General features: G+C 36.8%; 1 protein-coding gene across 1 annotated transcript; it reads left to right on the top strand.

Annotated features, from left to right (window-relative positions):
- Window positions 1-325: 325 nt before the first annotated feature.
- LOC149725746 (uncharacterized) lies at window positions 326-25,093 on the top strand. Its single transcript, XM_089890992.1, has 31 exons — window positions 326-497; window positions 1,042-1,177; window positions 1,613-1,691; window positions 1,844-1,921; window positions 2,238-2,368; window positions 2,979-3,138; window positions 3,605-3,716; window positions 4,243-4,345; window positions 4,479-4,641; window positions 5,143-5,298; window positions 5,681-5,821; window positions 6,197-6,317; window positions 6,648-6,761; window positions 7,082-7,259; window positions 7,600-7,796; window positions 8,075-8,214; window positions 8,664-8,761; window positions 9,175-9,225; window positions 9,514-9,661; window positions 9,981-10,103; window positions 10,343-10,463; window positions 10,778-10,975; window positions 16,981-17,122; window positions 17,972-18,120; window positions 18,702-18,893; window positions 19,603-19,782; window positions 20,210-20,295; window positions 20,620-20,777; window positions 21,401-21,569; window positions 21,871-22,023; window positions 22,288-25,093. The coding sequence occupies exons 1-31, from the start codon at window positions 326-328 to the stop codon at window positions 22,549-22,551; spliced, it is 4,413 nt and encodes a 1,470-aa protein (XP_089747118.1). The 3' UTR covers window positions 22,552-25,093.
- The last annotated feature ends 684 nt before the right edge of the window (window positions 25,094-25,777 follow it).

Genomic DNA, 25,777 nt, shown 5'->3' with positions numbered 1-25,777 from the left:
TTTCATGCAACTGAGCCATAAATCCGAGGTTCCACGGCGTGCCTCGCTGTAGGACATAATGTATATATAATAGAATGTCTGAAAGTCATGTAAAACCCATGAAACACTACTTTACAAACAAATCAAATCGAATTAATTCGATTGTGTTAAAAAACTAGCGCCCACGAAATATACAAAGTGATAGTTTAAATATCACAGTCAAACAAAAGATCGTCCCCATTTAGACTCACCGACAGCTTGAATTAATGGACGCGGTATCCAAGTTTCCTTCGCGAAGATTGTTTACTTTTTCTCTTATTATTTCTCGCTAAATTTCTGCAAGAAAATGGAGAATTTAGACAAATACGAAGAATTACAGACTTGCACACGCGAAGTGGCAGATAATTACTGCTCTAAGCACAAAAATAGCCACGAAAAAGAGTTTTTAGCGGCTGAAAAAGAGCTGATTGAAACAGTTGAAAAATTGATTGATTTGCCCAATAACATAACTCAACAAGGTACATAAAGATATATATATATTACCGCTGATCGTTACTAATATAAAATATATTACACTGCAGGTGTAAAACATAATACACTAACTCTATGTTTAACATAAAACATGGTACACTGTATGTTTAATATAAAAAAAACATAGCTATGTAAAAACAAATGCAAGAACTGCAGTTCCCACAATGCTTACTAGTTACCATGTATGTAACTTTGTGGGTGATTATTCTTTGCATTGTTTATATTTTTCAGTGAATAGTTTAATACAATCAACAAATAAGCACTGGGTTAGAGCAATTTTCGTTAAGTGTCTTGCCCAAGAACACATATGCCCACAATGGTAGCAGCATTAAGCCATTTGAGCACTACTATCTTAAAAAGTTTATATTAGTTAACAAATTGGTGCTTGACAAAGAGCATGAGGTGTAAAGACTCATTATATATTACAAAGAATTACATATAATTTTACATATAATAATGTAATTATATTGGATATGATTATGCACACACAATTTATTTCACGAAAATTATACAATTTTTTTTCTAACACAGACATTCTGACAATTCTCTACATTGTTGGCTGTGGTTTAAACAGAAGCAACTTTAACCAAGTTACAAGGAGAAAATATGCAACACTAGTATTTGAAACTGCAGTTCAAATTAATGAAAATGCACCAGTGGAAAACAGGTCAGTATAAATGTAAACAATTAAGCATGTGATTGTTTTGCAAATATGTAATAATCTAGCGACATTTATGAATGAAATATACAAGCACAAAAATAGATTCATATTCGATTCCATGTGGGTGAGGTCCTACAGCACAGCCCACAAGATTTTGTCCAGAGGTCACACAAGTCATATGAAATATATGTTAACTTGTAAGTGGGCACAAGGAATATAAAACAGAACACTTGTGTTATAATGACTGTCAGTTCCCACTCCCAGCCATATAATGGAAAGAATGTGTTATAAGATAAATAAGTGACATTTATCATAAATCCAAGAAAAAATGCACAGTGAAAGAAACCAAATACAATGCAATTATATTCTGCAATTACACTAAATTTAAGATATGTTTTTTGTTTTTGCCATTAAGTTTTTTTTAATTTTTTTCTATATTAGGTCCAGTCCTGATTCTGATGAAATAATGATCATGAAAATCAAGTTTGAATTGGCTCAGATATATAGTTCTAATGGACAGGTGAACTAGGATTGTTGAACTTAATGTATGTTAAATTTATGGTAATGTATTATAACTCAATAGTGAGCATGAGGTGTATGAAGTTTGGTGTATAAGAAGACACCCATGTTATAACGCTTATGTAAATTATATATTTTTTATATACTGTTTAGGTAAAAGAGAGCATTCAACATTACCAACACTCTTTGGCAATTTCCATTCACTATAATGATGTTGCTAATCAAAAAGAGGTAAATGGACTGTTATACCATTACAGTAGGCATGAAACACATGAAAACACCATGTGTGTCTGGTGTATAAGAAGACACCTATGTTATAACTTGACAGCGAGCATAAGGTGTATGAATACATCATGTGTGTCTGGTGTATAAGAAAACACCCATGTTATAAATCAACAGTAAGCATAAGGTGTATGAATACACCATGTGTGTCTGGTGTATAAGAAGAAACTCATGTTATAACTCAACAGTGAGCATGAGGTGTACGAGCACACTTTAAATTTAGAACCAAATCTTCACAAATTAACAAATATTTTTTTCTAATTAGATTCTGCTTTGTTTAAGCAAATCTCTAATGGAATTAAAGTTATATGAAGAAGCAACAATATCAATTCTACAACTACTTGCTATTAAAAAAGATGTGTTTAATGCTCTAAATGGGAATTTGGAGTCTTTACGGTAAAATATAAATTTTAGAATTTAAAAAAAACTACTGGAGTTTTTGATTTTATTTGTTTTGCTGTTGCGTGTACATAACTGCATTACATTCTTGAATTAAATTATTTTAAACTGTTCTTTTATATCTATTTATAAATTCATAAGCGCCAACTTTTTAAAATACAGGGGAGGCAGGGATAGTTAGACACACAATCTTATGAAACAATTCTAACTTATTGGTTGTGATGTTTACTGAATAATGCAGTGTAGAAAATTCCAGGGTTGTCCTGCCTACCCCGCCACCCCAGGTTTGGTGGCTAAAAATAAGTTGCTGTAATCTGTGTACGATTCTGTTTTTTTTTCTGCTACCAGGTATAATGTTAAACAATCTTTCAAAGGCTTATCTGGTATGAAAAAACATAATATATTTCAGACGTTTTTACACATTTCCTGATAAAGTCTTGCCGAATAGCAGGTGAAACATCAAAAATACAGTACGTTTTTTCATACCAGATGAACTGTTGCAACAGTTTTAATATAACATGCAGAGGAAACGTCAGAAATACACTACGATTTTTTCATAACAATTGAGCCTTGAAAAAATATCGCTAAAACAGTTTGTATTTTGTAGGGTCCACTGGCCTGTAGAAATAGAACACAGTGTGCATTTTGACCTATGTGTTGCATATGAGAATATTGGATTACTGGACAAAGCAATTGAAGAAGCAAACCAGCTTAAAAATCTTGAAACAGAAATTACAAAAAATGAAAACAATATTAAGTTTTTTAAGGTAATTTTGTAAATTAGGTATTATATATGTCAATGGTCTCAGTACATTGTATTCTACATGGATGAGGTCCTTGTTAAATGATTCAAGATTTAGGACTGCTCATATGTATATATTAATATGAAAAAATAAATATACCTTATTTGGGGACAGTTATACATAGGAGCAGTTAAATATTGGCATGGAGTATAGACTGATACATATGTATAGTACTCTTAGGTAAGATGGATACCGTTAGCACCTAAATCCCATATTTTCTGATCCTGTTTTTAACAATTAACAATGCTCTTTGGAGTCGTAAGGATACGGTTATATAATTCTGTAAATATTGTTTGCGGATTATCAAATGGGACGAGAAAAAGAATGAAAACATAGACTATTAAACCCTCTAACCCCAGCCTACTATACACTATTAAACCTTAAAATATTTGTACTTAGTGTTAGTACAATTTTTTTGTATTTTTTCCAGGCAAATTCTGTTCTTGGCCACTTGGAAGAAAAAGTTGGGAATTTTGAGCAGGCTTTACTATGTTATAGAGCATGGCTGACAGAAATCACTGAACAGAATGGAAATACAGAAGGTACAACTAGTATTTGAGTTTTAAACTTTACAAATATTAATCTTTTTTGGAATTAGTTGTTAACATGCCTGACTTTGAATTGACATCAGGCGTTATAACACGGGTGTTGTTTCATACACCTTATGCCTGCTTAGGAGTTACCACCTATGTAACTTTGTGAGTGATTATGTTGGTGTGCCTTCAGCTTTTTGGGTTAAGCCTTGAGGCTTCTACCATTGTGGGCATTTATGTCTTTGGGCAAGGCAATTGCTCTAACCCATTGGTCACTTTTAAGTTGTCTAAATTGTCACCCATACACTACAAGAAGTTACCCGCAAAGTTACATATGTGGTAACTCATAAGCGAGCATGAAGTTTTTGAAACAGAACACCTGTAATATAACGACTGTTGTTGCCCTGCAACGTGAGAATAAATTAATTACATTCAAAAGTTAAAAATGTATTATAACCAAATCAGACATATAAATGTTAATTTCAGATCATTAGTTACTCTAGTTATAGGTAATGGCTTAATTCATTTGTTACAGAACAAAAGGCTCAAGCACTTAAATTTGTTGGACAAGTTTTGCTGAAACTCAATAAACACAGTGATGCCCAACAGTGTTTCCAGACAATTTTACAAATATCAAGGTAAAGAAATTATGCTATTACTCGACAGTAAGCATGAGGTGTATGAATACACCATGTGTGTCTGGTGTATAAGAAGACACCCAAGAAATGCGGCTTTAAACTTCTAAACCAATAATTACCAATACCATTACAGAAACCTAACTGAAACTTGGCAAATTGAGGCTTTACTGCTGTTAGGTGAAACTGAATTGAACACAAACTTGCCAGAAGCATGCTCACTGTTTAAACAGGCATTAAAACTCTGTCAAAATTTGAGACACGAGAATTTGGATCTAGAAGTACAGTGCATGCTAAAGGTATTTAAATTTATTTGATGCTGTATTTGCCATGGAGTAGTGGTTAGCGCACCTGCCTCTAGCCCAGAGGGTACAGGTTCAAGGCTTGACGCTACTACTATTGTAGGTATATGTGTTCTTAGGCAAGACAATTTTTTAAACCCAGTGGTCGCTAATGGGTTGTCTAAATTGTCAGCCATACATAAAAAAATCCCAAAAAAATAATCACCGACAAAGTAACATACATGGTAACTCATAAGCGGGCACGAGGTGTATAAAACAACACCCGTGTTATAACGACTATCATTATTACGTGGCATAGTGGTTAGCGCGCCTGCTTGTAACCCAGAGGAAATGGGTTCGAGGCTCGACGCTGCTACCATTGTGGGCGTATGTGTCCTTGGGCAAGACAATCAACCGCAATTGCTCCAACCCAGTGGTCACTAATGGGTTGTCCAAATTATTATACTGTCGTTTTCCGGCCACGCGAGAATAAAGTAAGTTACATTCATTCATTAATAGGATGTTGCAGTTTTTGAAAAAGAACAACGGTTTAGTCACGCTTTATACCAATGTGAATGTGCATTATCATTAGCAAAGAAATTAGGAGCAAACCAAATGGTCAAAAAACTGGAGCTAAAAGTTGCAATTCTTAGCCAGCATTCTACCTCAGAAAAAGTAATTTTTTTGACACAGTATTTATTTAAATGTTTCGTTATTATTATTACTGTACAGTATTCATTGTAAAGTTTTGTTAGGAAAATATGTTCTCAAATACTAATGGACTAGCTTGACAGGCAGATATATAACATAACTGCTACCATTGTGGGCGTATGTGTCCTTTGGCAAGACACCTAACAGCAATTGCTCCAACCGAGTGGCCTTTTTTAAGCATACACTAAAAAATTGTACAAAACAATACCCACAAAGTTACATATGTGGTAACTCTTAAGCAAGAACAAGATCTGTAAAACAGAACGCCAGTGTTATAACGACTATCATTACCCCGCCACGCGATGATAAACAAGTTTCATTCATTTATACCAAACATACATTTCAGGAGCTTTTGTACGCAGTCAGCGTATTATACACACATATTACAGAAGCTCTAACAACCAAATCAAATTTACAAAACGACGGCATTAAAACTTATGCATTTGAAGATGTTATAATGCTAGACAACTGCTTTAAGGCCCTCCAGGTATTTTAGAACTTTTCTTGTCTCAATTTACTATTTTTTTTACACCCTTGGCTGTATTCGAACCTAGAATTCCTGTTTCTTCAACCGTAGTCTTTATTCAAATCCAGGATCTCTGGTTCTCCAGCCCTGCCCTGTATTTGAACCTAGGATCCCTAGTTCTCCAACTATAGCATGTATTTAAACTAAGAACCCCTGTTTCTCCAACCCTAGCCTTTATTTGAACCCAGGATCCCTGGTTCTCAAACTCCAACCTGTATTTGAACTCAGAATCCATGGTTCCCAATTCTAGCCTGTATTTGAACCCAGGATCCCAGGTTCTCTAACCCTGGTCTAGATTTGAACCCAGGATCTTTAACAGTTTATATTGTATTACAGGTTGTATTACACAGACTTGGTGAAACCAAAATGTCTCTGGCTGTATCAGAATGCCATAAGTGCCAGGAATATTGCCAAGCAAGAAATGAACTGCCAACATTACCCAAATTAAACATGAAAGGTAAACATTGTTGTAACTTAACAGTGAGCATGAAGTGTATGAATACACCATGTGTGTCTGGTGTATAAGAAGACACCTATGTTATAACTCAACAGTGAGCATGAAGTGTATGAATACACCATGTGTGTCTGGTGTATAAGAAGACACCTATGTTATAACTCAACAGTGAGCATGAGGTGTATGAATACACCATGTGTGCCTGGTGTATTAGAAGACATCCATGTTATAACTCAACAGTGAGCATGAGGTGTATGAATACACCATGTGTCTGGTGTACATAAATACATTTATATTATAACTCGACAATGAGCATGAGGTAATGTTTTACAGATCTTAATATAACTGAACCAACTGAAGAAATTCAAGTTAAAATATTGGAAGCAAATGAAATACTTTCCCCAGCAGCAGGCAATACAATACTTAACTACACACTCCTGGATACAGGTATTTACACTGTATTCTATAGTAATGTATATAGGTTAAATACATATGTATATATTCATATAATTGGGAAAGTTGCTAACTCTAGCATAATTTGTAAAACTAATTACCAACAAAGTTCTATACATGGTAACTTGTAAGCAGGCTTTAGGTGTCTGAAACAGAACACCCGTGCTATAACGACTGTTGTTGCCAACCACGTGAGGATAAATAAGTCACATTCATTCATTTAAACTTAAAAGCAGGCAGTTGCTTAAACAGAACACCTGTGTTATAACAACTATACATTTATTCAACTTCAAGCTTTTCTGTTTTTTTATCAGGTTTTCTGTTACAAGTATACAAAGACACTCATGTCTGTATGAGTTACTTGCTCTCTGAACAAGTGGTCAACCCACAAAAAGTTATGTTACGTTTAAAAGATTTGGTCCAAAATTTACAGAAAAGGGAAAAGGGCAGTTTGTCTGTGAATGAATGTACAATATACAACACAGAGAACAGGTTTGAACTGGATTTATCTGGTTTGGCAGTGTTTGATTTATGTGTGTAATAAGGTATATAAATACACTATATGTGTCTGGTGTATAAGAAGACACCCATGTTATAACTCAACAGTGAGCATGAGGTGTATAAATACACCATGTGTGTCTGGTGTATAAGAAGACACCCATGTTATAACTCAACAGTGAGCATGAGATGTATGAATACAACATGTGTGTCTGGTGTATAAGAAGACACCCATGTTATAACTCGACAGTGAGCATGAGGTGCATATCTAAACCCCAATACAAGAATTCTACAACTCGACAATGGGCATAAGTAACACTCACAACCAATACAGGTCCATGCCGACAAATGCTTCTGAAAAAACAGGCAAATTAAACATTTTACTTCCAAAACTTGACAAAAGCAAGAAACAGCAAGGAGCTGGTGACATGCCAGATGAAATGGTCCGAACAGAGAAAAAACAAGTCAAATTCTCAGAAAATGTGGTTTCCGATTACATACTAAAAGAAGGGAAAATAAATGAAAAATCTGGTAACTTGGTTTTTTATAATGATTATAGTAACAAAATATAACCTAATAACCCTACAACTGTTTTTAAGTACATGCAGTGGCAAAACAAGTAAAATTAAAAGTAATACAAAATGGTTAGCCACAAAGTAACATACTGGTAACTCGTAAGCGGACATGAGGTGTATGAAACAAAACACCCATATTATAATGACTATCATTGCCCTGCCACGCATGGATAAATAAGTTGCATTCATTCAAACATAAATCAAAACATTAAAATATGTCTTTACATTTTACAGAAACTGTAACCGAAACCACATCTGAACTGAACACACTACAAGAGTTATATTCAATTCTTATACAACCTGTGAGCTCTGTTCTATCAAAACTAGAAGATGCTGCAGCCCTATGTATTGTAACAGATTCCTATTTATTTAAGGTAAGATGTACATGTAATTATAGTGCACTAAGTGTATGGTGTATAGGAAGACACTTATGTTGGATGTATATGTCCTTAGCTCCATGTATATTGTATATACAGTATATATTGTATGTTTGAAAGATCTTCTAGCAAGTGTGTTATAACTTGACAGTGAGCATGAGGTGTATGAATACACCATGTGTGTCTGGTGTATAAGAAGACACAAATGTTATAACTTGACAGTGAGCATGAGGTGTATGAATACACCATGTGTGTCTGGTGTATAAGATGATACCCATGTTATAACTTGACAGTGAGCATGAGATGTATGAATACACCATGTGTGTCTGGTGTATAAGATGATACCCATGTTATAACTTGACAGTGAGCATGAGATGTATGAGTACACATGCGCTAGTATATGAAAACACTTACATAAACTAACTCCTAATTAAAATATATCATAGATTCCATTCGATGAACTGGTTAGCACTATAGATGGAAAAAGTCTTGGTGAAAAATTCAACGTCACAACAATACCTTGTGTATCTGTTCTTAGCCCAAAGTAAGAGCTGTAGCGTTGGCGTGACTATTTTCATTAAACAAAAGTTAAAACGTTTTTTTGATAAAATTTCAAAAAACACATTCACGATCTGGTGCTACTGAATGAATGAATGTAACTTTGCGTGGCTAAAAAGTTGAATTTTTTGGATTTTTTTATGTATGGCTGATAATTTGGACAACCCATTAGTGACCACTGGGTTGGAGCAATTGCTGTTAAGTGTCTTGCCCAAGGACACATACACCCACAATGGTAGCAGCGATGAGCCTTGAACCCATTACCTCTTAGTTACAGGCGTACTATAATAATTCCAACAAACTGTATAATATCAAACATTTATAATTCACATAAATGGCATTGTCTTTCTCTTATTCACATAGAATAGAAAATACTGCTAAAAATGATGTATATTTTAGTGATGCACAAAGAGTAACTAAGAAGACATCAAGACAAAAATGTACAAGAAGGTACTTTTAAACATATTTAATTGATAGGCTAAAAGTTGTATATCTCATTTGTAAAAAATAATACTAAACTTTGGTAGTGAGCATAAGGTGTGTGAGTACTCCATTTTTGATATAATATATAAAAATACATTCATGTTATACCTTTAATAACATTTTAAAAGAATTTCTTCAAACATGGTCTAAATTCCAGGTCTTTAAAGACCTCACCCATACAGAATACAACAAAGAAATTTCATATTTTTCTGATATACTTTTTGAAAATACAATATATATATATATTTTTTATAGAAACGAACTGCTTAAAAGTTATGATGAAACAAAGTTACATTCACTTGAACTGACTGGTCTTGATAAAGACTTAATGGGGCTTGTAACGAGTTCTTGTACTGGAACCAATATATTGACTTCACCACGTTATTTAACTCCTTATAATCAAGTAAGATAGATTGTGTTATCAGACATGTTACAATTTAGAATTGGGCAAGAGATGTATGGATGTAGTAATGTACGATTTCTGTCTTACTGTCTCGTGTATAAGAAGACACCCATGTTGTAACTGGTCATTGAACATAAGTTGTATTAAAAGACACTTATGTTATCGCTTAACAGTGAGCATTAGATGTATGAATACACCAAGTGTGTGTGCCTGGTGTATAAGAAGACACTCATTTTTCAACTCGACAGTGAGCATAATATTTAGTATGATTTCCTTTGTATAAGACATATCTCAATATACATAACACAACAATTTCCAGGTGTGCCCAAATTTAAAATCTTGTGTAATGGGATGTCCTGTTTACACTCAAGCATTAAAACTACACAATGATGTATGGCAACCTAAGTGCAGGTTTGGAAGTGGCAGGAATGAATGTAAAAAGGTAAATTAAGATTTAATGTCTATAAGGTGTATAAGAAGACAGCATGTTATAACTTGAAAGTGAGAAAAATGTATTTGTCTTTGTGTATAAGAAGTCACCCATGTTATACTTTAACAGTGAGCATGAGGTGTATAAATACACCATGTGTGTCTGGTGTATAAAACACCCATGTTATAACTCAACATTAAAACAGAAACCAAAACTCAACAGCGTGCATAACACACCTAATAATTAAACAGGTTTCCCAATATTTGGATGTCACACCAGTTCTTGAAAATGAAGCAACTAAGCAAAGATTTCTTGAAGAATTAACCCAATCTACTGTACTACATGTCTGCACATATGGAAACTTATATGACGGTACATACATATATATATATTTATATATATATATATAATGATAGGCACCAAATTTTTTTAAATTGCAGGGGAGGCTGAAATAGTTAGACATACATTTCAGTGAAAACAGATCTAACTTATTGGTTGTAATGTTTAACCTCTGTTTCGCACCTCATGCTCACTTATAAGTTTTATGGCTGACAATTTAAACAACCCATTAGTGACCACTGGGTTGGAGCAATACCTGTTCAATGTCTTGCCCGAAGACACATATACGCCCACAATGGTAGCAGCATCAAACGCTTTTGAAAATTCAAAATTTTTTCCTATTACAGGTGTCCTTGCGTTTTCCCCTAACCCTTTTCCAGTTGAAATTGCACCATTGCCGATGAGTAGCTACATTGTAAGCCCTGAAGACTTATATGAAATACAGAATACCTCTGTTAAACTGCTGGTGCTATCTTCAATCCACAAATGGCAAATTGAACCAAATTTGAAGCCCTTTAAACTAATCAACGACTTACTATATTCAGGTAATGTAAAAATATAATAATTTTTTATGTTTGAAGTCTTTTCTAATCTATAGTCACAAAAAAAATCTCACTTTAATTACAGCATATCAGTTTCTATAGAAAAATATATACTTTAAACAAAGAACTAAAAGCAAAATATGTATAAATAGCAATACAGTTTGTAGAATTAAAATTTACCACCAAAGTGAAGACTTTAAATTGTGTAATAATGTTTTTACAATAATATATAGATAGTGAAATCCTACACGACTGCAGCACATTATAAAAAAATAAAATTTATAGGTAGAAGCTACACTGTTTGCAAAATACTAGCTACACTATGCAACGTTTCAGTAAAAATAATTATACATAGTGTGTGCCAAAAAGACTGCAACACATTATAAAGTATAAGTATATATAAGCTACACTCTGAAAAAACTCATTAAAACTAATACAATTCCATGTCAGAATAGTTCAAATCTGTAACTGAATAATATACAATACAAAGCACAAATTCAAGTTACATTTACAAGCCAAAAACAGAGAAAAAATACAACCATTTTAAAGTTAATTTTAGCACTATTTGCACTGGCACTAATACGTTTTAAACTGTTGTAAGAAACACTCAAAATTTCAATCTGAGATTTAGTTAAGTACCCTAAAGCATATGTAGTGTCACAGGCAGCGTTATGGGCCAAATTACACGCCGTTTTTTCCTGCGAATCTCCTTGGCACATATTATGTGCTATAGCGCCAGATTTGTAGCAACTACGGGTTCGAATTTTTACAACACTACATTGTATGCATTTTGTCCATACACCCCAGCTGCCCCAAATGGGATTAGGGCATAAGTCCTGATCACAACTATCTGTAGCTAAACGCCAAATTTTCCCATTACACGGCGGAAAAAGGCAGTGCCTGGTCTGGAACGCTACACACGATTTCGTGCAGTTATTCCCCGTTTTTGACCAGTCTGAAAACGTTCCTACAGCAGTGTTGGGGCAGAACCCCCATTCTGTTTCTGGAAAACTGTCAACGTTGTTTACGGTTCCACACCATCGAGTTGAATACGCATGTTGTCTATTACTTGGCGTAGGAGTGTCCGTACATTGATTATAAACCACCCCACGACTTGTGAATGGAAAAACGCAAGGATACTTATGAAGCCTATTCTCTGTAGCAGAAACTTCTACCGTTATCGGCCTTTTTGAGTCTGGGCATGCAGGAACAGAGCAAAATGCTATATCTCCACCAGAAAGCTTACAGTACGGTCTCGGTTGCGTGCCATACGGATTTTGGCAAACGCCGCCTTCACTTTTTCCTTGAATACCCCACGGTAGGCACGATTTTCCTCGAGAAAAATACGGATTTTTGCCGATAAATTCAACACCTTTGGTTTCTACATCGTAACAGGTTGTCAGTTTATTGCATAAATGTGTATTACAATTACCCTCCACTTTTTCATCCGGTCCAGAACACGGTGCAAAACGGCAATACCTTTTAAAAGTAATTTTCCCGCCACCACAAACTTTATCACAATGTTTAGTAGGAGCCCATGATCCCCAAACGCCACGGTCCCAATTTGAACAATACCCATATATCCCCTGCGTGGTACCACACATATAATGTCCCCTATACTCTATACACCCTTGATGTAATACACTTTGAAACGTAAACGGAAAAGTACACAGTTTCCCCTCTTGGTTAAATCCTTCTTGCGATCCGATAGTAACCAATTTATCCTCTGATAAGTCGCATCTAGGTATATCGCAAACTCTAACACTTAACTGACCTTCATACGATACATAGCAAAACGGGATTTTGTATCTTTCTGGGTTAGGATTCCTACAAAAGCTGTGGTTACGGCCACCTAATGCATATACATCTGTGAACGTATCTTTTGGTATCCTAGTACTGTACCAAGGCAGGCACAAAACATGGTCCGAAAATCTGTTTTGGGTACCTCTATACGTTGTACCATCACCAGTAAAACACTCTTCACAAATTTGTTTGTTGCATTCTGCTCCTAATTTTTGCATGGCAACGCCAGAAGCACACGGCGGGTATCTACAAGATCTTTTATATCTCAACCTGCCTCCATTGCAGGGCACAGTACAAGTATTCGGCTCTGCCCATAAGGTCCAAGCAGATATAGTACCTTCCAAAGCACTAGGACAAATACCCCATTTTAAATCTTGAATTTCGGTTGATTTTTCAGCGAAATTTGCAACAGTTGGGCAAAAACGTACATCCATTTCAGTCCTATGTCCATTCCCTGAAATCCGTTCAATTTTCCTTAGCCCGCATTCTTCTATTACAACACTGTTTATAGTGTACGGGAACTTGCATGCTTTATTATTGTCCGGACCATCAACGGTTCGAATCTCGCCCTCGTGGCCTCGACATCTAGGTATATTACAATACTCCCATCTGACTGACGAATCATCCACAAAACACCAAGGCGCTTTACGTGTACCCAAAGGACTCGGATTTCTGCACAGTTTACCAGTCAACTCAATCCCCGAACCTGTGCTTAAATACCTATGCGTATGCGGAGACTTTGACGACCATAACTGACAATTAAGTCCTGAAATTGTAACAGATACTTCCCCAGTATAGTCCATTCCTTCATCAATAAAACAGTCTTTACCTTCGAGCATTTTTTTCCTAAAAGTACATTGATGTGTATTACATATGCCCTCGTATTTGAACTTACTGCCTTGGCAAGTAGGGTATAAGCATTCTCTTACATAAAGTATTTTTCCTCCGCCGCACATTTTACTACACGTACTGGTTCTATTCCATACAGTCCATTTCCCAGCGTAAATTTTCGGCGCTATTGCAAGCGTGCGAACGTCTTCTGTGACGATATCAGTCTGTGGGCAAAGGCATTCTGTTTTACCGGATTCATCGTGCAGAAAGCAAGAAAAATACCAGTCAGTTTTATACCGAAACGGGAAATGGCATGGCGCTCCTGAACGCGACTTACGAAAGTTCGGAACTGTGTACGGAATCGTGAAAAGGTTATCATCAGTACAATGCTGTATCTCGCAATAGCTTTTGAAGCGCAGTACATTATCATAACACCACGGCAAGACACTCTGACCACCTGGGTTTCGGCAAAAGTTGCTCTGCAACTCAGGAAAATCTTGTATAGGGTATTGCTCTCGTGCAGTTTGATGTATAGCCCATGGTATGCATTCTTTACCATTAGCGCTGTGCCGGACTTCGCCCCTATAATTTATCCCATTGCCTTGAATGCAGTTTAAACACGCGTGCGTGTTACAGGGCATATTTTCATTTCCCTTTGACCCTTTTGTAGAACACGGCGGGTGAAGACACCTATGTCTCATTATAATATACCCACCCCCGCAAACTACTGAGCATTTTCCAGTAGCTGTCCAGCTAGTCCAAGTTCCCTGTGTACTTAGCGGACATATACCATACATCCCTTTTTGTAAACCATGCATAACTAAACCAATATGCTGTCTTGGTCTCATATTCCTCCTATTTGGAACACTAACTTCGGTATCCTGGAATCCGCAATACTTTAAGCCTCTATCGTCTGCCCTTAGCGGGTTAACTTTTGCACAAGCAGAATGCAGTTCATTACGTACGCCTCGAAATGGGAAATGGCACGGCTTATTTTCAGCATCATACGCCTTGTTTTTAAAAGGTAATCCAAATATTTCTCCTTCAATAGTAGGGCAACGTGGTATGTTACAATATTCCCAAGTCCGACCGCCTCTGCCGTAGCACCATGGCCCAGACCTAACTCTAGGGTTAGGATTTCTACAGTAATTTGAAGTACTAAGGCCAGCCATTTCTATCATCCTTTTATAATGGCCTGTCCATGCATTACAGCGTCGTCCTATCTCTGCATTCGCTGGCCCGTTATAGAAAACGCCTTTGCCGTTAAAACAGTCTTGGCTTCCAGGCTGTGTCCACGTACACGGCTGAGTATTACACATTTTCTTCGTAACTTTGACAGACTTTCCTTGGCAAGGTAGAAAGTAGCACGTTCTGTAATGTACTTCGAAACCGCCTCCACAATTTGCGGTGCAGTCTCCGGCAAAATTCCATTCCGACCACTTTCCTCTATAAAACGCAGGGCAATATCTGTACACTGTTTGAGTACCGTTAGTAATTGCGCATTTTTCCCTTCCCGCAATATGCTCGTCTGTTAATACGCACTGATAAAATAACTCCCCGTGAAAAGTAAACGGAAAAATACACGGTTTTAGACCAAATACGTCTTCAGTGTATGGGATCGTGTATGGTATTTCAATATCTGTAACATTACTGCCACATCTTGGTAAATCGCAATACATTCTGGCAGGAAGGTTACTAGCGTCTCTATAACAGTATGGTTGCTTGAACAACCCGCCTGGATTACGACAGTAATTCTGTACCAATTCTGGGTAAATTTCAGGCGTCGTATCTGCATGTGCATTCGGCACCTGCAAAGCCCACATTTGACAGACTGTACCATCATTTGAAAAACTTACAGTACCCCTATACGTCTCCCCATTGCCGGTATAGCACTCTGGGCAAGCTTTAGTGTTACACGTCCCTCCAGTTTTTCGCTCATCTCCAACACAAGGCGGAAATCTACACTTACGGTACACTGTAAGAGTACCAGTACCACAACTCTGCGAGCAAGAGTTTAAAACAGTAGTCCAAGAGCTCCAGGAACCACTATAGGAATTTTTACAGTACCCCCACTTTTGATGTTTGTCGTAGTTTTCAGTAAGCGAGCACCAGGCTAAATCACGTCTATAATCAACGACACAGCGTTCTTTGACTTCCCCGTCTAATATAAACGGAAAAACACATTTTCCTAAGACACCTTGGTCGAGTACTGGTGTAACACCGTACGCTGGGAACTGCTGAGAGTCGCCTTCAATAGATAAAATCGTATCCCCGCTACACGGTTCTGTATTACACTGCTGTGTACTGCATTCAGCGTCGTCGTATTCACATACATTTGTTAAGCATTCTCTCTTTACACATGGTGGAAATAGGCATTTTCGTGCACGACAAAACCGCCCGCCGTCGCAAGCTTTGGTGCACAAAGGCGGCCCAATAGCATCCGAATAGGTACCACGTTTATTTTCAGGGCATACGCCCCAGCTGTTTGGATGACTGTCCAAATTTTTTACAGTGGCACAAATATCTAGGTTATTATACGGAACACAGTTCCAGACTTCGGCCCCAAAGCGTATAAATGGGAAAACACAAGCTTGACCAACTATTTCGCCGCCAGAAACTGTCATAATATAAGATTTAGTGTTTTCTACGACTAAATTTGACTCACAAATCGAAAGAGGTTTAGTTTCTGCAGCATTTGAGTAAATTATCCATTTTTTCGTCGAGTTACTCTCCTGTACATTTGCGATTTCTCTCAAAATTGGTGTCCCCGCTGTAACTTCCCAGTTCTGTACTATAAGTTCATTTTCAAGCCGATAAAACTGACCATTCGGTAGATTTTCTAGGAAAATACTGTACTGAGAATCGCAGGTCCATTTTTGCGCTGGTGATTCTGAATCGCACGGTTTTAAAAATACCTTCCCAGTCGGATTTGCGCCTATACTACCAAAAAGTTCTGCTGTAAGGCATTTGCTGTACAAAACACTACTAATCAAATTGCTATCTAATCGCTCCCATTGCCAAGCTAAGTTGTTAACTAGGCACTTTGTAGAAAGTACTGCGTAAAAAATTTCCCTTTGGTTTTCAATTTTTCGTTCTGCCATCATGCAAAATCCGCTAGTACTGGACAAGAAGCGGTAGATTAAAAACGAAGGCGTTTCAGATCTTGAGACAGTAGCTTCTGAATTCGCAGCTAAAAAGCGCATAATACAGAAAGCTAATAAAAACTTCATACTGCTTTAAAAACTCATAACATACAAGTCTATTAACTAAATAAAATAAACACTAATTTTATACATATTATGTCGTATTAGTTCAACTTATTACGTAATAAAACCGCTTATGCGCTCACAAAACTAAATTTACGTCATTTTCAGGCATAAAATGCGTGGTCACAAATTTATGGCCCGTTCCAGATAAAGTACAGGAGACGTTCTATTTCAACTTTTATCTTGAACTACAGTCGAAATGTACAGTTTCAAGAGCTGTATACGCCGCAAAAATGTCTACAAAAGAACGGTATGTGAACTAATACATAACATACACTCCATAAAAAAATATATATTTAGGTATATTTTCATACATAAGCTATATAGCTATATAAATAGGCCTACTAACTTAAGAACTGCTAAAGCTACAGTACTAGCTAATATTAACAAACGAAACCTAAAAACTTTAATGAAATACGGTATATACAGCTTTTTTATGTATACCAAAACACAATCTTATTGCATATTATGTTTTTGCAAACCGTTTTAACAGTATTTTTGTTTCTAACATGTATTTAAATCTGTGCATGGCTTCGGACAAGACACAGCAATTTTTCCAACCTAGTGGCCCTTTATGGGTTATCTAAATGTCAGCCGCACAAAAATTTGCCCCCAAAAATCACTCACAAGTTGACATACGTGGTAACTCGTAAGCTGGCACGGGGTGTATGGAACAGAACACCCATATATTAACAGCGCTTATTGCCCCCCACGCAAGAATAAAAATAGTTGCATTTATTAATTCAACAAATATAGTAGGGTGGAAAATAATGGGACGCATTTTTATTCGATTTTCTGAAGATTTTTTTATATTTTTGTATTGCTGACAATTTAGACAACCCGTAAGGACCCTTGTACCCGCATACGAGTTAACACGTATGTGACATTATTTAATATAGTTTGGTGGGGGAAGATGGGACATCTTTTGGTTCTATTTTCTCGTGCCATTTGGTAGTAAAAAAATAACATTCAAAGAATTTTATCCTCACGACTCCCATAGACCGTTGTTTAAACACGATCAGAATATTTGGATATTATGTGCTAAAGGTGCCCCATCTTCCCCCAACCTACTATAAACACCCCACAATTCTATTTTTAGATACCCTGACCCTGTTCTTTGGGGTGCATTCGGTGCGTTTGGAAATAATGTCACAATTGACTTAGGCGAAATACGGACTGCACAAACTCAACGCAAACTAAACGACACCGAGTCGAATCTACTATCTCCGCCTAACGTAGTGGAAGAAGGTACTGTAGTTTAAAATGAGGTATTTTTGAGCTTGACAGTGAGAACGAGGTCTATAAATACACCATGTGTGTCTGGTGTATAAGAAGACACCCATGTTATAACTCAACAGTGAGCATGAGATGTATGAATACACCATGTGTGTCTGGTGTATAAGAAGACACCCATGTTATAACTCAACAGTGAGCATGAGGTGTATGAATACACCATGTGTGTCTGGTGTATAAGAAGACACCCATGTTATAACTCAACAGTGAGCATGAGGTGTATGAATACACCATGTGTGTCTGGTGTATAAGAAGACACCCATGTTATAACTCAACAGTGAGCATGAGGTATATGAATACACCATGTGTGCCTGGTGTATAAGAAGACACCCATGTTATAACTTGACAGTGAGCATGAGGTGTATGAATGTACCATGTGCGACAGAGAGAATATAACAAACAAATAAATATTCACCACAAAGTTACATGCGTAGTAACTGGTAAGCTAGCACGAGAAGTATGAAACAGAATGTGTCATAATGACTGGCATTACCCCAACACGCAAGAATAAATAATTTACATTTCTTCATTCACAGCAAAATCGGAAGAAACTTGCCTTTTCGAGCTCCAATCTTTAATTTCACGCTTGAGTGGTCACTTGTCACGTGATGATGACGTCATTGCCTTTCTTCTTGGCATACTAGAAGAAGCAACTGAAAGGTTAACAGCTGATGACAATTCTCAACGACCTATTATATTACTACCTGAACCGGTAGCTAAAACAAACGGTATACGATATATATATAAAGGAGGGGGGGGAGAGATGGAACACCCTAAGCCCTTTTGATTTATAGCATATAATACCCAAATATTCTGATCGTTTTTTAAACAATTAACAACGGTCTATGGAAGTCCCCAGGATACGGTTTTAAAATTCATTAAATGTTCTTTGTTTACGACCAAATGGGACGAGCAAATATAGAACGAAAAGGTGTCCCATCTTCCCCCACCCTACTATATATGTGTGTGTGTGTGTGTGTGTGTGTGTGTTATAGCACTGTGGGGTAAGATGGATAGTGTTAGTGTCACATGCTATTTTTCCCAGTCGTGTTTTTAACAACCAACAACGGATTTGGTTGTCGCGCCTGCCTTTGACTCAGATGGTACCGGTTCGAGGCTTGGCGATGCTACTATTGTGGGCGTCTAAATTTTCAACCAAAAAATAATCACGTATAAAGTTACATACTTGGTAACTCGTGTATGAACTGAAAATATAAAACGGACTGCCCGTTTTATAACGACTGTCATTGTCCGCCATGCGAGGATAATAAAGTTACATTCTTTCTTACTTAAACGCAGGCACGAGGTGTATAAAACAGAACACCCGTGTTATAACGACTGTCATTGCCCCGCCACGCGAGCATTAAAAGTTACAGTAATTCTTAGTTTATAAATTACACAGATTATTTTTTCTTTTATCTGTTTATTACCTTATAGGCGCCGTCGAGCTTCTAGAACGTCTCGGATTTAATCTTCAATCAGTAGATCTTACGTCACTTCCCCCCAGCACACGTGACTCTATCGGAAATGACGTCACTGCGAAAATGTTGGTGTTTCCACATTGGAATCAAGACGGTTTGTTGTTACCTGCACACCAAGCACTAACTGGTTTACACGGTAAGCTATAGTAGGGTGGGAGAAGACGGGGGCGCCTTTATCACATAATATCCAAATATCCTGATCGTGTTTTAAACAATTAACAACGGTCTAGGGGAGTCGTGAGGATACGGTTTTATAATTCTTTGAATGTTCTTTGTTTACTACCAAATGGGACGAGAAAATAGAACCAAAAGGTGTCCCATCTCCCCCCACCTTACTCTACATATTAATAAATGTTACATACGTGTTAACTCGTAAGCGGACAAAGGGGTCCTTATGGGTTGTCTAAATTGTCAATTAAAACAAACATACGCAAAGTAACATAAGTGGTAACTCGTAAGCTGACACGAGGTGTATGAAACAGAACACCCCTGTTATAAGGACTGTCGCTTTTCTGCCACGCGAGGATAAAGTAAGTTACATTCATTTTTAATTCATATTACAGAACTACGTATGAGCCACTATACACTCAGAAGCCTGGCTACGGTCTTGCCTTTATCTCAGCACATGTTATGTAGCCTTGTTGATATGGTAGGTAATTGTAACTTGCATGCCGAGATTTATGTGTTGTATATTGTATCTAATTTTAAGTGCATTTACCTTGTATACCGGTAATTTAACGAAAATTGTTTGACCTTTTATTTCATAAACCGATATTTAACGTTTGTTTAAGTAAATAGCAAATGTTATAACGACAGTTGTCCCGCCACGCAAGGATAAATAAGTTACATACGTGGTAACTCGTAAGGAGTCGTAACCGGGCACGAGGTGTATGAAACAGAACACCCGTGTTATAACGACTGTCATTACCCTGCCATGCGAGGATAAATAAGTTCCATTCATTTATTTTTTTAGTTATCTGTCATCCACCATTCGCCTGAGGTCCAGTTACGTACGAATGACGTCAGTCTGCATGACGTATGGCAGGTGCGTACCGTGCGTCAGTTCTTACGCTCAATTGGAATAAGCGACGTCAGAAAATTGGTGATTTTTCAAAGAACGATTGAAAACAGGTAAAACTTGACCGTGAGCATGAGGTGTATGAATTCACCATGTGTGTCTGATGTATAAGAAGACACCCATGTTATAACTCAACAGTGAGCATGAGGTGTATGAATACACCATGCGAATCTAGTGTATAAGAAGACACCCATGTTATAACTCAACAGTGAGCATGAGGTGTATGAATTCACCATGTGTGTCTGGTGTATAAGAAGACACCCATGTTATAACTCAACAGTGAGCATGAGGTGTATGAATTCACCATGTGTGTCTGATGTATAAGAAGACACCCATGTTATAACTCAACAGTGAGCATGAGATGTATGAATACACCATGTATGTCTAGTGTATAAGAAGACACTCATGTTATAACTCAACAGTGAGCATGAGGTGTATGAATACACCATGTGTGTCTGGTGTATAAGAAGACACCCATGTTATAACTCAACATTGAGCATGAGGTGTTTAAATACACCATGTGTGTCTGGTTTATAAGAAGACACCCATGTTATAACTTAACAGTGAGTATGAGGTGTATAAATACACCATGTGTGTCTGGTGTATAAGCAGACACATATGTTATAACTCATTAGTCTGCATAAAGTTTTAAAATTCACCATCAAATTTTGTACAGGTCTCTTTTAATGGCCAGTTTACAACTATTGGTATCTCTATGCGTCTATAGAGACCACAAAATACTGGAAAAATTGGACATTTCTACGCTAGGCAAAACACCTGTTCAGGATACACAAACTACATACACAATGGAATCTTTACGGCCAGTTATTATGCCTAGAAACGAAGTAAGTTGTTTTATTTTTAGGTGATTTGCATTAATGAATGTAACTTTTTTATCCTCGCATGGCGGGGCAATGATACCCGTTATAACACAGGTGTTCTGTTTCATACACCCCGTGTTCGCTTACAAGTTAGAATAAATGTAACTTATTTATACTCGCGTGGCGGGGTAACGACAGTCGTTATAACACGGTTAGTTATATCAATTTTTTAAGTTTTTTTAAAGAAAAAAAAATTGAAATTTAATACTACTTGACAGGCGCATATATACACGTGTTTTTATTAAATTAACCGCGTATGATTTAGGTTCGAATACGGGCGTCGTGGGCTAAAGGCGACCATGGCGAAACAATCAAACGGAAAAATTTAGCTACTGAAATTGCCGAAAAGACTGAGAGATATGTTCGCGCTCTTGAACATGCAAAATGGTGGCATCGAGACGTTAAATTGCCAAACCAGGTAAATTATTATTTGACAGTAAGTATGAGGTGTATGAAAAACACCATGTGTGTCTGGTGTATAAGAATACACCCATGTTATAACTCGACAGTGAGCATGAGTTGTATGAATACACCATGTGTGTTTGGTGTATAAGAAGAACACCCATGTTATAACTCAACAGTGAGCATGAGGTGTATGAATACACCATGTGTGTTTGGTGTATAAAGAAGACACCCATGTTATAACTCAACAACCTACAAAAAAAACTTATTTTTTCCACAGGCAGTTAGCAGTTTCGCGACGGCAACAAATTCGCCCGACAGGCGCATGAAGGATGTCCCAATCCCCAAAATCAAAGTACAGCCCGGTTCCACACCGTCTTGTAACCGTATTCCCATTTCTAGTACCCCAGACGCGCCGCCAAGCTTTCATGAAACGCTTATCCGCCGTTCTGAAGCTCGGTCCATACTAAATGAACGTTGTGTGGAATTAGATCGCCGTTTTGCGTCGTCCATAAGAGAAAGTTATCTCCCTATTACAGAGTAGCATGTTGTATAGTAGGGTGGGGAAAACGGGACACCTTTAGCACATAATATCCAAATATCCTGATCGTGTTTTACACAAATAACAACGGTTTATGGGAGTCGTGAGGATACACTTTTATAATTCGTTGAATGTTCTTTGTTTACTACCAAATGGGACGAGAAAATAGATTTAAAAGGTGTCCCATCTTCCCCCACCCTACTATACATAAATATGTGTATATTTTTGCAGTGATTTTAAAGTTGTTTATTTTTATGTGAGAGAGAGTATACCATATGCTCGCTGCCGAGTTTTTATCTAAGTGTGTTTTTTTTTTGCGCCGGACACACATGGTTTCTTTATACAAAAAAAATGCCCACTGTCAACTTACACGCCTACAAAAACTACTTTAAACAAAACATTACGAAAGCCATTGTTAGTTTTTATGAATGCAGCTTATCACTGTAAAAGTTACGAACTCGTTTGACTCTAGGGCATTTCTTCTGTCGTCGCTTTTAAGTCGCGAAATTCGCACGTCTGGCTATACAACGTTTAAAAGCGTTACAGAAATGTGTTAAGAGTCAAGACAGCTTTTTGGATTTAAAGTACATCGTTTTAAATGTATATGGGTGTACAGTAAAACAAGGTAGCAGTTTTGTTAGAATCTCAATACTAATTTTCGCGAATCTGACCCTGATCTGGTGCTCATAGAGTTGAACGATTCTTGTGTAAAAAATACAGTAAGGATCTGGTGCTACGAAAATGTAACAGACAAAAATCAAGTCCAGCGAATTGTTGTAAAATATATATATTTCGTCTAAATGGCGCATCATCAGTCTATTATTTAAATGGGCCTTTTTTGTTAACTTATAGTTATATTAGTGGAAACTTAAGTGATTCATGCAGTTGTTTATGAGCTACAGTTTAAGCTATTGCAGTGTGTGGATAAGCAAACATGACTTTTAGTTGGTTCAGTCATTTATATCCTCGTGGGTGGGAACTTGAGCAACTTATTTATAGTTGCCACTCCCATGCCCGCAGTCGAGTTGCTGAAGCCAGTGTGTGGATAAGCAAACATATTTTTTTGGTTCAGTCATTTATATCCTTGTGGGTGGGAACTTGAGCAACTTATTTATAGTTGCCACTCCCATGCCCACAGTCGAGCTGCTGAAGCCATTGCAGTGTGTGGATAAGCAAACATATTTTTTGGTTGGCTTGGTCATTAAAACGATTGGAAAATATAGTTCTGCAAATTTTCTTTGTTTATTATTAGATGGGACGACAAAAGCGAATAAAGGCATAGACTATTTTACCCTATCTACCATATATGTACTGAAACCGCATCCTAATAAATAATTCATATACTCCATAAGGTCATAAGAGTACAGTCTGGCATATCCCAATGCTTTAGCATACAATAATGGTTTAAACTGTTAGTACTATATACAGCCTATTATACAGTAGGGTGGGGGAGATGAGACACCTTTAGCTCACATAATATCCAAATATTCTGATCATGTTTTAAACAATTAACAACGGTCTATGGGAGTCGTGAGGATACGATTTCATAATTCTTTGAATGTTCTTTGTTTTCTACCAAATGGGACGAGAAAATAGAATGAGAAGGTGTTCCATCTTCCCCCAGCCTACCATAGCAACCCATTAAAATAAAAAACGCGAGTGTAATACAGTCGTGTACACGCAATAGTAATTAAATTAAAATTACTTTAAAACTAACACCAACTTATAAACGAAAACGACCCATTTGGTAGTAAACAAAGAATATTTACATAATAAAAAAACGTGGCCCAACAACTCTAAAAGAGCGTTGGTAGTTGTTTAAAACACGATCAGGAAATATGGGTTTTAGGTGCTAACAGTATTATCTTACCCCATAGTATTATAAAAACGTTTATATTCTGCGTATTCAACAGCATTGTATCAGAGAGTCATTTAAATTTTAAAGGTTTTGACAAAAACAGATTCTGTCATGTTTTTTTAAATCAATTTAACAGCCAATTTTCCACTATCGTCATTTTATAAGCCAGTTTTATTCTCGGAAAAGAAAACAAGTATATAAAATTACGCTAAATATAAATTTATATGAGCGTATGTTGGTGCTAGACTTATTAAATGAATGAATGTAAGTTATTTATCCTTGCGTGGCTGCGAAGCACGGTCATTATAACACTGGTGTTCTGTTTCATACACCTCGTGCCCACTTACGCGTTACAAAATATATTTAACTTTTGGCGTAATTATTATTGTATTGTATTGTATTTTGTATGTACGACAACTTAGATGATCCATTAGTGACTACTGGGTTGAAGCAATTGCTGTTATGTCTTGCCAAAAGACACAAATGTCTTTTCGAGCCTCGAACCAATAACCAAAAGAACTCATGTTATAATTACATTTAAAAAAAAGTGTTGTTTTATTTAAAACCTGTTATAGGACAAAAACCCTTGAAATTAGAAAGGCTAACGATTAAAGAGTCCGGCCCACGGTTCTCATGGTTGCGCAGTTTTTTGCATAAGAATAAAGTTTTATGTCTACTGATGCTAAATTCACAGCCAGTTTGTGAAAATTCGCTTTAATTTAAAAGTTATAAACGTTTAAAAAATCAAATTTCAAAGTTGTAAAAAACGTCACTCGCGGGCACTGTGACGTCACAATGCAAGACTTCGTTTATGGGGAAAACCCGGTCTATCAGCGGTTTATTGGTGCAGTTTTGATAGATAAGCAAATCAAAACGTTTTTTAAGGTATTAACAATACCTATGGCTTCAGCAACTTATTGGAAGCTATTTCCTAGGGATCAGTGTATAACCAAACAAAATAGCCTACCAAGCTTAGTGGAGAATTAGTTTTCGTGACTTTCTAGGGTTCAGATTTTAAATTCTTTTTGTTTTTTCCCTATATGGCATAGACTATATTTATATCTGTATTTAAAGTTACCATATAGGAGTTTACCATAAGCTGAGTAATCATGCCTGATTGGTGCTGTGTTTAAAATAGCAAGACAAGAATGGCTGTAAAGCGATAAGTGTGTGTGTGTTTTCATTTTCAAAAGAAAGAGCGGGGCTTAGAAAAAAGCAAGCAACATTACATTGGTATGCTGGTCATCTCATATTTGTAGTGCACATTTTACTTCAGATCGCTTTCCTATGATATGTTCTAATTAGAATATGCAAGGAAACTTGTTCGGATCAGGTAAGCAGCATTGTATTTGGAGAGCGCAGAAGAACAAA

The sequence above is a fragment of the Ciona robusta genome, chromosome 13 (assembly GCF_009617815.1).
Source record: "Ciona robusta chromosome 13, ASM961781v2".
Lineage (NCBI taxonomy): Eukaryota > Metazoa > Chordata > Ascidiacea > Phlebobranchia > Cionidae > Ciona > Ciona robusta.
This window is presented reverse-complemented; position numbering and strand designations above follow the sequence as displayed.